The sequence below is a fragment of the Haliotis cracherodii genome, unplaced genomic scaffold (assembly GCF_022045235.1).
Source record: "Haliotis cracherodii isolate W230 unplaced genomic scaffold, xgHalCrac1.p SCAF_2, whole genome shotgun sequence".
NCBI classification, from domain to species: Eukaryota; Metazoa; Mollusca; class Gastropoda; order Lepetellida; family Haliotidae; genus Haliotis; species Haliotis cracherodii.
Genome location: NW_027266275.1, coordinates 43,102,795 through 43,120,039, shown reverse-complemented (window position 1 = coordinate 43,120,039; position 17,245 = coordinate 43,102,795). Strand labels below are relative to the sequence as shown.

General features: G+C 44.0%; 1 protein-coding gene across 4 annotated transcripts in view; it reads left to right on the top strand.

Annotated features, from left to right (window-relative positions):
• Positions 1-17,245, top strand: part of LOC139468131 (protein flightless-1 homolog) — a 139,209-nt gene that overhangs the window by 107,921 nt on the left and 14,043 nt on the right. For all 4 annotated transcript variants that reach the window (XM_071249893.1, XM_071249892.1, XM_071249894.1 and 1 more), the window contains 2 exons: positions 8,230-8,407; positions 9,825-10,047. In XM_071249893.1, coding sequence (XP_071105994.1) covers positions 8,230-8,407; positions 9,825-10,047 — 401 coding nt within the window. The remainder of the gene's footprint in view (positions 1-8,229; positions 8,408-9,824; positions 10,048-17,245) is intronic.

The following is a 17,245-nucleotide window of genomic DNA, read 5'->3' as shown; positions in this document are numbered from 1 at the left end:
TGTATCAGCGGAGCTCTCGTTTTCAGTTTTCGTCTACAATTCATCTGCGACGGGTGATGTATTCCTTTCATATTACTTTCAATATGTTGTAAAGTTGTATATGATTTATTTATCGTATTTGACGTAATAAGCGCCCAGGGCGCTCTCAAAATTAGAAAAAGGGGGCTCTTATTAGAATATTATATTGGTGAAAAAAACAGAGTTGAAAGATAAATTTCGTGGTTTATGCTGACAGCCTGAAATGTTTATGTACAACATGTATTTTTCTAGAATTTAATTGCCCATAATTAAGGGTACATATAACACACGAGTGCGTATTGTATGCGAATAAATAAATCTTTTGAGACATTGATCAATCGGAAGGGGTGCTAACTGGGATTGTTCACTAGCCAATATATTAGCAAATACTGCATGGGGCACTTATTTGAGCAGGGCGCTCATTACTTCGAATACAGTAGGCGTATTTTTTTTGGCCCCAACATGCTATCTGTTCATATTTATGTGTTTTTGAATACTACTAGCTTTGGCGTTTCATTGAGATGCTTATATACAAATCATTGAATACACTTTCAACTCGTTACAAAATTTGCCGATAGATTAACTAGTTTTCTACGACAGTTTTTCCAGTCCCTTTTTCATCAAAGTATCTATATTGAGTAACTTCTGCTTGCGCGTTGTACTAATTGTCGCGGAAAAAAATCTATTAAAGACCCTCATCCACGATGTTTGGCATGCATGCATATTTGTGCACCAAATTCTAAATGTGTTTTTTGTGTAAATATCTCTCCAATAAATTTAAAGAGGTATGGGCAGGTTACTCACAAACGCATTTTGCTCCAATCCCATCGTGAGACCAGGAAGATGTCACAATCACTGATTAGCGAGGGACAAGGTCATTACGACGCAACCATTATCTTCAACGGGTAATATGTTGGACGTTACTGTCACTGCAGAAGTGCACGTTCCACCGAAAACCTCCAATCCAGAGGATCTTGTGATTTTTATAATTGACCCTAATTTGCAGTCACCTGTGAAATCCACATCTGCTAGATCTGCGAACAGAGTCTCAAGATGCTTTGTCGGGGTAGCGCAAACCCAAGCCACGCACAAGCCTACACCATTGAGCCTTGCGCCTTATATGCAAGCCACCGCCTTCTACCCAAGTGCATCTACAATGACGCCAGCCCCAGGGCTATCAGCGTACAATATTACGCAAGCCGCACATGATCAGCTTAGCACTGTACCAATGCAGTCAGAAGATGCAAGCTTAGGCGCCTATGCCAATACAGAGCACTAATTGGATGCAAAATATCCATGTGGTAGCAGTCCATGACACAATTGTAACCTGCGCCCATGCCTGTGCCTATGTATCAGACACCTGCGTCAGTTACAGCTAAGGCACAGATTTTACCACCTACCCCAGTGCCTAATGTTTATAATACTCCCATTGTGAGTCATAACACAGTGCATTCTTCTTGGACATCGACTCGTGACTCCTTTTCACCAGGCAGTTCATCTAAGCCCTCGGTCAAAAGTAGCACTACACATTGGAGTAGAAGTCGTTCACCATCTAGACGCACACGTCAACATCATTCTGATTCATCGGACTATTCTAATGGTGAGGAGGGAGATTCCTCAACTGAATGGAATACTCACCTTGGCCTGGCTACCTGATTGGGTAGCTGACTGCCTCAGATCAGTACCTTCGCCGGGTAACGGGGTGGATCAAAAAGATACCATTTGGACACATCCTACGTCGATTCCGATCGACCCTGTCAAATAGGATTAGATCTTTGGATGAGGACTTTTCCAGACTGATGCTTATGATGTCATTCAAGCCTCCCAGGTTTAGGAAAGATGAATTTCCTATTCATGGCTTTGAGGCAGCAGACCAGGCACATAGTTTGGACGAGGATATACAGATAATGGCAGGCTTGTCAAGGCCTACTAGTCTCAAGGTTCAGGATACCAGAGTTGCGTTTATTGAAATGGAAATTGAAAGGTATTAAAACCTTTATCAGCACTAGCATCGTCAACACGTGCTGTAGAGCCGGATCTGTCAGAGGATAGCCCTAACCGACAAGATCACCTCCAAACTATAGTTGATTTTCAACAACGTTAGATAGACCATATGAGAAATCACCTTAAAGCTGCGTTGGCAGAAATAACTGTCACACAGAGGCGTGGTTATTTAGCCCTATCTACTTGACCTATCATGTTTCTCACAGTTTATCCTAGCAATCAGGCAGGTCAGGAAATTACAGGCCTAGTCTCTCAAGGAAGGACAGGCGCAAGATTCCTTTCTCGGAAGAGGGCTTGGCAGAGGGAAACCTCAAGGTTCTTATCAATCCCGACGTGGTAAATACCACAGTAAGGGAGGTGATAGGAGGGGCAAACATTGAAATGTTGGACAGTTGCAATTGGAATCTCCTGCCCCCAGTTGTCCCAATTGTTGATACCCCAGTAGGCCGATGTTGAAAGAACTGGAGCATCCTCAAGGACAAGTACATTCTCAACATTCTACGTCATGGAAACCAACTACACCTAGAGGTACTTCCACTGTTGACCAAGGCTCCTCTCCCTTGGAATTATCCAAGAAAGCAACATCTGCTATTAAAGGCCAACACAGACATGCTGTTGGAAAAGAGAGCCGTAGAGATTATACACACTCCAGCTCTAACACATCGTCCTGGTACCCAAGAAGGGCTCAGACAAGATGGGAATGATACACAATCTCTCTGTTTTAACGAACGTTACCTGAAGCGTCCACCCTATTTCCGCCTCACCACATTGAGACTACTCAGAACCAGCATAAAAACATTCGGTTCTTTGATCAGTCTCGATCTGCAGAATGCATATCTGCACATACAGATCCATCCCAATGACCGCAGGTTCCTCAGGTTCCACTTCAATGGGGTTCACTACCAGTGGGCAGTACAGTACTCCCATTTGACATTTCAGTGTCCCCGTGGCTATTTACACGAGTAATGAAGCCCAATAACTGCGTTTCTACACCTGAGGAACATTTGGTTCGAGTCGTACATAGACAACTCTCTCCTGTGTCATCAACACACACAACTCCACCGGGATTTCTCCAGAAGGCTACTATATCAACTGAGATGGATAATCAACGAGGCGACGTTGGAGCTAACACCATCATTTCAACTCCAGTTCATAGGAGGACAGTTTCAAACAGATCAGTCCTATCAGTCCCGAAGGACAGATGGCACAAGATTTTACGCCTCCTGTCACCTACTCTTTATCAATCACGCACACTTCACCAATGGCAAGTGTTGTTAGGGTTACACACCTCAGCCCAGGATCTAACCAGTAGAGGCCAATTACAATTACGCCCAGGACAACAATTCCTGGACCCTTACATCAGGAGTCAGGATCCACTCAAGGCTATCATGCTACGACTCATCTAAGGCCTTACCTCATTTTGTTGACGGTAGAGTTGATTGTCTTAAGAGGAGTCTCTTTGTCTGGGTTGTCCCCGAATCTACACCTGTTCGTAGATGCCTCTCTTCAGGGGTGGGGTGCTCACCTGCAAGGCCAGACAGCCTCAGCACTGTGGTCAAGCGCTCGAAAGTGGCACATAAACAATTTGGAGTTGGAAGCCATAATACTAACCATATCTCACTGGCAGAATCAACTACAGTCAGCCCAACTCACAATATCCAGACAGCAGCACTGTGGTGTGGTGTCTGCACAATCAGGGAACAACGCACTCCCACTCGCTACTTCAAAAGACATTCAGATTTTTCCATCTAGTGGATCGTCTGCAACTACAGTTCATAGTTCAGCACATCCCCGGATGTCGAAACATTCTGGCCGATGCCTTATCAAGTCCAGACAGTGTAGCACCCACCAAGTGGAAACTTCACACGGAAGCGTTCCAGTTACTGCTTCATAAGTTCGGGCAACCAAACATCGACCTGTTTGCAACTTGCCAAAATTACCAACTCGTGACATATGTCTCCCCGTTACCGGATCCGAAGGCTTGGACGTTGGAAGCGTTCAGCATTCCTTGGGAAGGACTAAAAGCGTACACTTTTCAGCCACCAGTCTTACTTCCCAGGGTAGTACAAAAGATCAAGGAGGCTTGCTCTGACTTTGGTTGCGCCCTGGTGGTCGGCGAGAGGGTGGTTCATCGAGCTCAGAAATCTAGCAGAAGACGATCCACTACCCCTCCCACAGTGGTCCAACCTACTTATCCACCCTCACTGCAAATTGCCTTATCCAACACTAGACAGATTTCGTCTGCACAGTTTGTTCGTCTTTAAAAGGTGTTCGGCACGGGCAGCACAAGCTATAACATTAGCTCATCGTCCCTCTTCTAGGGGCCTATACGATGACAGGTGGGGATCGTTTGAAACATTTTGCAAGGCAAAAAGTCAAGACCTTGCTACTGTGTCATCTCAGTTTTTAGCTGAATATCTCCTACATTTGCGTACCCAAAGACACTTGAAAGGTAGCACCATTACTACGTATTTGGTTGCACTTAACTCAGTGTTGGCTGTTCCGGATAATCGTAAGATGACTAAGGTCCCAGAACTACAGGCCCTATTACGCTCATTCAGGCTTGAGGATCCACCTGCATGGGATTTGAACGTGGTACTTCGAGGTTTGCAGGGACCCCCCCTTGAGCCCCTCCATGCATCCTCTTTTTATGTCCTCACCAAGAAAACAGTATTTCTCTTGGCATTAGCGATGCGATTGACATCACCCGGGTTCATTTTTAGCATTGGATGCACGGAGCTGTGCATCTCGGGTTTTGCTGGAATTTTATTGCTAAGAATCAATTGCCAGGCCAACCCGATCATTCCGTCACCATTCCACCAATATCGACAATTGTGGGTAGTGAAGGTGAACTTCTATTATGTCCGGTACAAGCACTGCGAATTTTCATCTGCCGTTCCAGGACTAGGCGGGCGGTCGTGTAGCCTAGTGGTTAAAGCGTTCGCTCGTCACGCCGAAGACCCGGGTTCGATTCCCGACATGGGTACAATGTGTGAAGCCCATTTCTGGTGTCCCCCGCCGTGATATTGCTGGAATATTGCTAAAAGCGGCGTAAAACCATACTCACTCACTCACTCCAGGACTAGGCGTGGTTTGAGGAAGCGGTTATTTATACCGTATCTGCTACTTCCACGACCGAAGTTAGTCGCAACACCATATCTCTATGGTTACACGCAGTCATCCTTCAGGCTTATTCAGGCTTCAGGCTACAATTTCAGCGAATTATGCTCATGACATCAGGGCACTAGCCTCTACCATGGCATTACACAGCAATCATGGAAGGATGGTTTTGGTGGTCCGACACAGTTTTTCGCCAGTCATGTCTTTGCGATGTGACCCTAGAGGACGTCGAAAGTGTACAGAGTTTTGGGACATTGGTTGTAGCTCAGTAAGTTACCAACCTTCGACGCAAATAATAAACTCGCCCTATACAGAGCTTTTCTCTTTCCGGTGCAGTTGATCAGATTTCGCCAGTGGACGAATATTAGACAAGCAATTGTCCACAGGGCTCTATTTTTCTAGTAAGTAAAGATTTGGCTGATGAGCTATTTGTCTTTATTACTAAAGATGTATAGGGAACTACTCTTTAATTCTTATGTTCTATGGTTTTTCGCATTGAAATAGCCCTGCCGTAATAGCGTTTTTCTGAACTTTTCCACTTTAGGGTTTACCGACCAATCAGTGTCTTACCTTCAAGGTGTGAATTATTGAGGTTTCTGTATTCTGAGGGTTTCCCACCTCCAGACCGTCCGATACAGATGCATTAAGGACTAATGCAGGATAAGTAAAAAATTGAGTAAAATCTAAATATATTTTTTATATTTGGATACTTATCCTGCATTAATACGTTTAAGGCCCACCCGTTGCCTCCCCACTTTGGCTTCAGAAACCTCAAAAGAATGTTATTTAAGTTTGGGCGACAGGCAGTGATGTGAAGAGGTGACCTAGGTCATGTGAGGTCACGGGGACGGCAACTGCATGGTGTAAAAGAGGGATTCAGGAACAGTTTATTTACCTTCACCCAAGACCATCGCCGGTACGCTGTCCCAGTCTTTTTGTTGCAAGGTAAGCAGTGAATGCATTAAGCAGTAATGCAGGATAAGTATACAAATCTAAAAAATACTTAGATTTTACTAACATTATATTGGTTATCAGATTTGTCAGAAAATTTGTTAAAACATCAACATACCTCAAAGTTACGCCATTGAACTATCGGAAATGAAAACAAAATATGACCAACAAGCGCCATCTCCAGAAGCAAAACCATGTGTGATTGGTTGATTCGGTAGTCGAAATAACAATGTAACTCGATCAGGCTTCTTCATAGCTAGGGCTTCCAAGTCAAAGTTTAAGTAAAACATATAAGTTTCCTTTTGACTGTCATCGTGACTCGTCTGCACAGAAATAAAATTTCGCGAGAATTTATCATGTGATTACTTTACACAAGTTGATTGGCTAATACTTTGCTAGCGTCCTAGGTCGGCAATCTAATTTGCATTTGACAGTACTAGTCAGCCTATGAGATTAATACACATCAAGGTCAGAAAGGTCAACAATGACCCCAAGGTCATGTTGCGTCAGGATAAATGCACTTGATATTTCTTTGGCAATTTTTTTTACCAAAATCTCACCAAATACTCAGAATACCTGCATCATGATGAACCCTGACAATTTGTCGGATTGAACATGTCTTCAACTGGTCAAGCTACAAATCGTTTGTTTTCAATATCTGTTTGCATTTGTCTGAGACTATCTTTGACTGAAAGTGATGTGGGTAGATTTTGCTAGGTTTACTCTTGGAGGAGGAAAATTCAAACAGAATTTAAGCAAGCTGTACGCACAAGAAAATGATTAATTATTGTTTTAAAATATCTTAATATGAAAGTTAAAAGTTATTTTCTTATCTTCACTATTTTAAAAATCTACCCCTTTGGAGGCAAATCTCCTCCATTTTAAAGTCAAATCTTCCCCTCTGTCCTGATGAGGGGTTGGCAGGTCTGCTTGCAGCACCTGGCCAAGTTTAGGAACATGGTCAGCAGCCTATATTGCCCAGTGACCTTTCCTTGCACAGTATGGAGTGGGGTTCTGTCAGTCATAGTGATGTGGCCCCACACCATACCTGATCTATTGCCAAATCTATCATGAGGCCTTAGATTGACATTGGCTTGACATTCAGATCGACAAAGTGAATCGGGACTCATTCCCAAACATCACATGTGACCCAGTTTGTAAGGGGTGGTACAACATTTGGCCATCAAGTATGGAGATGCACTGCATGTTGATGATATCAAGTCGTCTGTCCAGTATCTCATAGTCCTATAGCCTGATGAAAGTGTGCAGCAATTTGATTCAACGTTTGAGCTTGGTTTCATAGAGTTTGTTTTCGGATCAATTGATCCTGCCCCCTTGTCGTTAACCATGGATGCCCTAAACAGGGTTGATCGGCTGCTAATCACAGACTATAAAACATTGAACATATTGGTTGACTACATGCTGACGTTTGCCAGTTTCCAGCATGCCAATAGCTTCTGCTCGTTACAGACGCCACAAACAATGAATGAAATCAAGTAAATCACAACTGTATGATAAGCAGAATCAATAAGATTGACTGAAAAAATGATCCACAGATATTATTCAACCTTCCTTGAAAGTGTCAAAATCAGGACACCCAATGAACATCCGTAGCGCTACTGCTAATGGCACGTGCAAACTGTGGCATATGTTTTGGTGTTAGTTTTACAGATACATATGTTCTTGCATAGGATGTGTGTATGTGAGTCAGTCTGTAGATACATAGAGGTTATCACGCGAGTGTGTTTGGGGATGGTAAATATCCTGCATTAGGAATAAACATAGTGTTTATTTCTAATACAGGATATTTACCATCCCTAAACACACAAGCGTGATAACCTCTTTATCATATAATGTCATTCTTCAATTCTGTGTTTGAAAATCGCTTCCACTCACTTGCAAACATTACCTAAACATTGCGAGTTTTCCTGGAATATACACTGAAAGTAGTCCCTACTTGACCTTTGATATTTGCAGCGCTATCCGAATATGACCCCAACGGATATCGTTTTTTTCCGTAGGCTTTATCCTGCCGAGAAACCTACACATTATATGATAATTATGTGTATGTGTATGTGTATGTGTATGTGACAGGTTTTCATCTGATACTAAGGTGAAAGTGTGTGTATTTGGCAGGTGTATTCTACAGTGATGACAGCTATGTGTTCCTGTGTCGGTACTGGGTACCGGTTGACTTGCCAGAAGGTGAGGAGGAAGATGAGGAGGATCCACCAGAGGATGAATACAAGTGTATTGTGTACTTCTGGCAGGGCCGGACTGCCTCCAACATGGGCTGGCTCACCTTCACCTTCAGGTAATACAAATAACCATTAATGATTGCCATCATTGCTTGTAATTATGAACTTTGTGTCACATCTCAACCACACAGCTCTGCCACTACAATTGTTTTGTTGGTTTTTTTCAACCAAATGCTTGACAGGTGTTAGGAACATGTATTAAGTTTTAAAGGTCAGCAAGTTTGAAGTAGATGTCCCAAACACCTTGCAGACACTATGCCTTGAACATTTATTATTGTAATTGGGCAAAACTTAGCACACACAATCTCTATGGTGGGGTCTTGATGTTATCAACTTTTAGGGGACTTCTCTATGAGATCAAGGTCACTAGAAGTTATGTATAAAACCTGAATAATTTCTGAAATATCAAAACTATTTACAATACTTGTCATGATTGTCAACTTACATGGTCACTAACATTCATTCACTCATGATTTTACATGTAAACAGTTTCATTCAGGACATCTTGTCATCTTGGTATGAAGACTTCACATTTGTAACAATTATGTAATGTTCTCACATGTGATGCGATGACATATAAGGGGAAGTTCACTCAGTGTGGAGAAGACCATCCCTAAAGCTTGTGAACACAATATCTTTAACATTACCAATTGGAATTTGATGAAACCATTTATGGGTATTCCTTGGGTGGGGTCTTATTTTGAGAATATTCTCGATGAGCTCCAATGAAGATCAAGATCAATCACCAGAAAGCTTATTGTCGGATCATGCAACACTTCTGTTGATTCATGATAATATAAAGTGTTTTTCAATCATTAGCACTTTCTTCAATTCTTGCCATGTGTCAAGGTCATTCACATACTGAAATAATTGCTGTTATTCAGACAGCATTTAAAGTATCCTACGGTACTGATTTTGTGAAGTCAACATGGACTGGTGAGAAAGTTTTGGGGAATTCAAGGAAAAGATGGGGGTAGGGCTGATTCTGCTTTTGCAATTCATTTGAGCACTTTTCTCATTACACTTAGTAGCAGTATTAGATAACCACTGGTATCTTTGATCACACTGATTTAAGGTCAGGATTAGAGTCATGATTATTTGTTTATGATGTCCGTAAGATGAAGATCAGTTGCAAGGTGACAATGTGTGCCCTGACTGCCGTCGACCCAAACTTCCTGGATTGTTGTCTATATGCAGCCTCACACAGGCTGCCTGGTTCAGACTGTTGACAGGTCATTGTAACCCCATCTAGAAAACTGAAAACTGTAACTTAAACATCCTCTCACTCAGGATATATTTCATCTGTTTCATCTGTTCGAGACATTTAGTCTTTGCCACACCCCACAGTTGAGCAGACAGTCAATTGTTTGCCTACATTTTATCACCCAAGTTTCTTCATTGACTTAGGAACAGACCCTTTGCATGAAAGTGTTGATGGATGCATGAAGTAATGACTGTATTGTTCTGTTTCAGTTTGCAGAAGAAGTTTGCAGCTCTGTTTCAGGACAAGTTGGAGGTGGTACGACAACATCAGCAACAAGAGAATCTTAAGTTTCTATCCCACTTTAAACGCAAGTTTGTGATCCGCACCGGCAAACGGCCAATGAAAACACCAAACACTGAAACAGTGAAACCATCTACTGAGTTCTTCCAGCTGAGAGCCAATGGCAGTCCTATCGCTACTAGATGTGTGCAGGTGAGCAGGGGGATAACACGGTTGTTTTTCCACAGTGTCAATAGACAGGTGGTAAGATAGTAAGTCTGTATGACACACATGTGTTGTACAAGGTTCACCTTGTTTAGTCATTTTGATTGGTTAACTGGATTATAGACTGCGTTGATGGAGCTGGTTCATCGAAATCCCTCCGAGATCCACACACTTCTGCTCACAATGCAGGTGTGCCTAGATCCCACTGATGTAGAAAAAGTCCTTCCCACCAGAAATTACATCATCATCATCGTCATTTGCAGTTCTGATTTCAAGTTTGGGAAAAGGTGGAAGTCTGGTGGGCACAATGTCCAGTCAAATTCAGGTTTTAGTCTGTTTTCAGTCGTACAAATGGGTATCTCATACCTCTAGTCGCACGTTAAAAGGAAGCCAGAAGCTGGAATGTAAACAATAAACTTGTTTCCGTCCGGTTGCGCACGCACCTCCCTATGACATGCCACAAATCTCTCAGCGCGCCTCTGAGCTGGTCGCTCGAGAAGGACTTTCGCGATAGACTGCTAGTTTGTATTCTACTAGTACTTATTGTGTGTCTACAGTTGTTGTTCTAATACAGTAATAATAATATGTCTTACCTGTAGACTCCTGGAATGTAATCCTTGGTAATCCATTGTTTGTGTTCAACATGTGTTTCACTGTTTGACTTGATTATACACGTGGCAACATGTCGGGCTTTTCTGCCTCGTTTCAAAGTATACTGTCTAAAGTAGATCCTCACAAGTATTGTCCTTCCTTCATAATTAAGGACGGATTTTCAACGTGTTCGTGGGTTAAAAGTTGTAAAGTATGTGATCACTTTAATAAACTTTAATTGGTATCTTCGTGCGTTGGCGAAGCGGGCTACTGACCAGCGCTACAAGCAGAGTAGGTCATCGGGTGGATCCCTGGACTCTGCAGCCTCTACCTCTACGTCGGCCACACCCAAGAAATCAGTTGATAACGACCCGACCCAGTGAACTTATGTTTTCGACAAGACACGTGACCGTTCGCCTGCTGATGATACTACCCGCACAACTGATCTTCGTCAATCGGTTGATCGAGAGCGTCACTCAGCCACCCCTGTTACGACGGGACCGGCTCGTGACGAGGACCATGAGGGGACTACGTTCCCCAGTCAGTCCGTCTCTCGTCCTACCAACGACGATAGGTCGACAGTGAACACGGATCCCACTCTACAAGTCGTTCCCGCCCGACAGTAAATGACACGAGGATGTTTGTCGCCTTCAAGGTCGTCGGGAGTTCAATCCGGACGATAACTACGATGGCGATCATAGTACTTCTACAGTTAGGGATCGTAGCCCTCGTCCCCACGGGGACGTGCGACGCTCTCGAAGGGAGTTTTTTGGAAATCAGCGTCGTACAGATAATAATCGATCGTCACCCTAGTCTCACTTTCATTTCGACCTGGCTTTGATAGGCCAGATCACGGCGGCGGTACTCGCCTTGACGGCGTCGACCGAGAAGGGTTCGACTACGTCAGAGGTCCATAGACCATCGTCCTGTACACCGGTTCCTTCATCTACGCCTACACAATCGACGTCAACGATGGATTGTGACGACAGCGTTGTAGAGATAATGACCGATCGACACCCTCGTCTCACTTTCATATCGACCTGGCTTTGATAGCCCAGATCACGACGGAGGTACTCGCCTCGACGGCGTTGACCAGGAAGGATTTGACTACGTCGGAGGTCCATGGACCAGTACACCAGTACCTTCATCTACATCTACACAATCGACGTCGACGATGGATTGTGACGACGGCCTGGCTATGGCTTGACTATCTCACTTTTCTGCCTGAGTTATCAAAAGATGATGACAAACTGACGTGTGCTGGCTTTAAGGTTGGAGATACGCCGCAGTCTCTTCAGTCTTCTCCTCCCGATGTCTTCAGAGCCATGGCTCAGGATATGGACCAGAACTTGCCTCTGCTCTGCCTGGGCAGAGTTTCAGCAAACCACCCGATCTATGGCATGCCGTTTTTGTCACCCATGAGTAGGGACTTGGATTGGGGGCTCCTCTTCAAGAAACCAGCGCCCTCCAAGATTCTTGTAGTAGACAGGCATTGGGGATCCATGGACACTGCTGTTCGTCACCAGCTACAACCGCTTGCTATGCTGTCGACAGGGAGCCAGCGGGGAGGTAGTGAGTTCCCTTCCCCCGCCATCACCGTCGTCGGAGTCTACTATCTTTAGACGAGCTACCGGTAGGGGGAAGACTTCATCACACGGATCATGAAGACGGTCGTAGAATGGCTCCATCGGCAGGCAATCAGGGTTGCCTTCTACCTAGACGAGCCGTCTCCTATGGGCGACAGGCTCACTAAAATACTGGAATTGCAGAAAATTCTACTTGCCTTCATGGTTGAAGATGAGTCACATTAATTCCGACTGCCAGCCTGGGACCTCGATATCGTTCTGCGCTACCTGTCTAGTTCGACTTACAAGCCTCTCGATCAGGTCGCGTTCGACATTGTCTCAGAAAAGCCCAGTTTGTGCGCTTCGTATTTACCTGCAGCGACCTGAACAGCGACGACAACATTTTCGACGGCTGTTCATGCTGCTCTCAACCAATGCAAAGAAAGAGATTACACGTAATACTCTCTCCTTTTGGTTGAGAGCGGTCATTCTCAGAGCTTACGAGGTGCAAGGACTCGCACCTCCCACCTCCTCTCATCTGCACGAAGTTCGAGCCATAGCTTCAACATGAGCACACAGTTTGGTCCACTCGTAGTGGCACAACCGATCTCCTAGAAAAGACAGTGAATTTGTGCTTTATTCACTTTGGACTTTTTGCTCGACACTTCGTGCCAGATAACAGGTTACAATTAAAACTGTTGGTGAATGTACGCATTCTTATGGTTTTTGTTGCATGCAGTACTTCGGCTGTTTTATTATGGTTATTCGGTGTATGCATCGTCTTCCCATACTTTATAGTACTGCTCGTATTTTTTAGTTACCTTGTATACTGCGAGTTGCTCTGTAACTAAAATATGCGCCGACCACACTTCGACCGCAATTCAGCTGACGTGTGCAGTTGTCTTGTCGCATCGATAATTAGTTGTGTGTCGAAGAGCATTAACCATGCTATTTTTCGTTACCTTGGATACGACGAGTCGTTCTGTAACTACTTTATTAGCCGACCACACTTCGATCGCAATTCAACTGACGTGTGCAGTTGTCCTGTCGCATCGATAGTTACTTGTGAGTCGAAGAGCATTAAACATGCTGTTTTAGTTACCTTGTATACTGCGTGTTGCTCTGTAACTAAACTATACGTCGACCACTTCGATCGCAGTTCAACTGACGCGTGCAGTTGTCCTGTCGCATCGATAATTAGTTGTGTGTCGATGAGCATTAACCATGCTGTGCGTTCGTGATAAACAATTTGTCTCGTCCGTGCATCTGGTCGAATGTTCTATTGTCACTACAGGGGTGAGGAACTTGGTACATTCCACGTGAAAGAGGTCACTTCCTGATTACTTTCCTGACCCTCCGTCCAGTGTTCCGTCGAATTCTACCCATTTGTACGACTGAAAACAGACTAAAACATGTTTTTTTCAGATTAAAAACGATGTTTTATTGGTCTGTTTTCAGTCGTACGTTCCCACCCAGCCATCCCCACTGGGAAGTAATCCAGTCCAGTCCTGCTTGATGGCTTATTCTTCGAGATTTGTGACATGTCATAGGGAGGTGCGTGCGCAACCGGACGGAAACAAGTTTATTGTTTACATTCCAGCTTCTGGCTTCCTTTTAACGTGCGACTAGAGGTATGAGATACCCATTTGTACGACTGAAAACGGACCAATAAAACATTGTTTTTAATCTGAAAAACCCATATTTGTTGATGTTCAGTTCTTCAGTATAAGGGTGCTAATACTGAACATGAACTTCTTTAGTGACCACACTGATTTCCCTTTCCCAAAGTGTTATGGACAGAATGTTAATTGTTTTTACAGTAAATTGTTCTGCATACTAACTAGTATGAACTGGAATTGTGATTTGTTGAAGAAATTGTCAAAGAAATTGTCAAATGAAAATGTTCAGCGTTGCATGTTTGCAAACACTATAGCAGGAACACTTGATTAAATGTATATTCATAGAGATGTCAATAATGCATATCTTTTGAGCATATCAATATCCACTATCCATGTGCAGTATCCAGTATCCCTATCAAATATCCATATGCAATATCCAGTATCAATTTGCACTATCCATTTGCAATATCCAGTATCCATGTGCAATATCCAATATCCATGTGCACTACCCAGTATTCATGTGCAATATCCAGTATCTATGTGCAATATCCAATATCCATGTGCACTATCCAGTATTCATGTGCAATATCCAGTATCCATGTGCAATATCCAATATCCATATGCAATATCCAGTATCCATGCACAATATCCAGTATCAGTTTGCAATATCCATGTGCACTATCCAGTTTCCATGTGCAATATCCAGTATCCATGCGCACTATCCAGTATCAATTTGCAATAGCCATGTGCAATATCCAGTATTAATTTGCAATATATCCATTTTAAATATCCATGTGCAATATCCAAGTCACACATGTGTTGTGCAAGGTTCACCTTTTTTTAGTTAACTGGATTATGGACTGCGTTGATGGTGCTGGTTCATCAAAAGTCCCTCCTAGTATCCATGTGCAATATCCAGTGTCCATGTGCAATATCCTGTGTCCATGTGCAATATCCAGTGTCCATGTGCAATAACCAGTGTCCATGTGCAATATCTTGTGTTACCTTGAAGGGTGATGTTTCCTGAAAGGTGATGTTTCCTGAAAGGTGATGTGTTCAACTTATCCTGCATTACTCCGTATTGCATTTACTGCTGTCTTTTGACAGAGAGACGAACTGTGTGAGATCCAGCTGCTGAAGAAAGTTGTCCCAACCAGCTCAGGAGGCAGCGCCCTCTCACAGTCGGCACGTGACCCGGAAGTCATGACGTCACACCAAAGACATAACTGCTTTGTCACCTCCACGGATGGACGTACTTTGTATCCCTTATGGAAATTAAAGTTTCTTGTTTCTATATTTTGCGTGTTTCTACATTCATCGAATGCTGCTACATTGTTACCTGTTTATGGGCTGTTACCTTTAGGGTCTTCCCATTCGTAATTTGTAACGTTTATCGCTTGTTTGTGGCTCTAGTCACCGTAATTTACGGGCGTAATCTTGTTCCCGCCATTCTGTTTCTTTACCGCCATTTTTGCCATTCACCATGTGGCCACGTAATTTCGTGTTCTGCGTTTCGAAATCTTTCTTTGGCTTGGGTAATACATTAAATTTATGTATTATGTTTTATGCTTAAAGCTTTGCCTTTTCGCTACCTTTTTGCGTAATTGTTTGCTCTCATTAACTTCAATAAAATACAAAGTTTTTGAGTTACATTATGCCTCCTGTACTTTATAGTTTTGCCACATGGTTATGCGTTTGCTTAAAGCTTTGCCTTTTCGCTACCTCTTAGCGTAATTGTTTGCTCTCATAAAATTTCAATAAAATACAATTTTTTTGAGGTTATGCTTCCCGTACTTTGTGGTTTTGCCACATAGTTATGTTTTGCTTAAATTCCAGATTTTCTGCCTCGCTGCACTTGTTGCCACGGGAACAAATCTGGTCGGGGCAGCCCCTTCTGCCGTGATTGTACTATTGATGTTGCAGTCATCTTTATCGACAACATCATCCCCTCCGGTGACGCCCATAACAGGATGGGTCTTCCGTCTCCTCAGCCATCTACCTTGACAGCAGCGGCGGCGGCGTTCAACTACCTGGAAGGAATCTTTTCAACCAATAGACATTTGGTCCGATTCAACTTGCCCATTGGCGACTTTCTCCTTAACCCCGTCGTTTAAAGCACCATGCTTTCGGAGAGATTACCTGTGGGTTTCCATCGAATCAGAGCTTCTGGTGGACAGCGTCTGGTAGATCTTCACTATTCAGGCTCATCAAGCCTGTTTGACCCCATCGTCATAGGCTAACGGGTACCCACTTCTTGGGATCATAGTTGACTGGTCTCGCATATCAGGGTGTATCATATTGCTCTGCACCGCCCCCACCATTCGACGACATTGCCGACACCAACCCTCCTCTACCCTGCCTCAGCGCCAGCGACTCTTCCTCGGCGCCCCCCGGGTTTTCCACGATGCCCCCGGTGCTCCTGCGTTTTTTCGCAAAACTCGGGTACACCACTTGTTTGTCTACCACACAGTTAATCGAGGATTGTCTGTGTGTGGAGATTGCATCTCTCTTCCGGCTCCAATGCGACTTTCTCAGCTACTGCACAGAGTGATTTACATGTCATGTGTCAAGTACTCTGACTGTCAACAACTCCGACCGGAATAAGGTCAACTGACCATGGCGAGCGGTGCAATGTATTTCTACAGATTGGTTTGCATGCTTACATGTATGCATAGTGCAACCACTCAACCAGACGCCTGTTGCAGTCCATCCATGCACAGATTATGAAAGCAATAGACCTCCGCTGCCAGCACGGCTTTTGCGAGGCACCTCGTTTCATCGCCCCCTCGCTATAAGAACAATAGGAAAGCTGTTCAAGGGATGGAAAAGATCACCTTCCTTCGTACGGTTTGATCTTTTAAGACTACGACATCTTCATATCTTCAGCCTTGACTACCAGATACAGCGTTGATTTTCTACTTCGTCCCACGACCGTTCCATAGACCCCTGTTGACTACCTGCCTAGTATCACATTGCCTCGACTACCCGGTTACGTCGATGCCTCGACGGTTGATTGTGGAGCTGGTTTATTTCGTCTACATGGGGTTTGGTTCGCAGGTGAGGTCACCTCTCCACGTATCGTCCTGACGGTACATGATCGGAGACCCCTGTTGCTGACATTTAAGAAAAAGGAGCTCGTCTTGCACTCACCAGGTTGAGAGCATGTTCTGGCACAGGCTCTGTCCAGGCCTAACTAGGTGGCTCCCACCGAATGGAAGCTCCACCCAGAGGTCTTCGCCAGACTATGTCAAACAATCGATACACCAAACATCGATCTGTTCGCCACATCTCTGAACTGCCAGCTGTTGCCTCACATTTCACCGGTGCAGGACCCGGCCGCTGTGGCAGTCGACGCCTTCAGTTATTCCTTGGAAGGATTACATGCCTATCTCCGCCTCTGGTTCCCTCTCC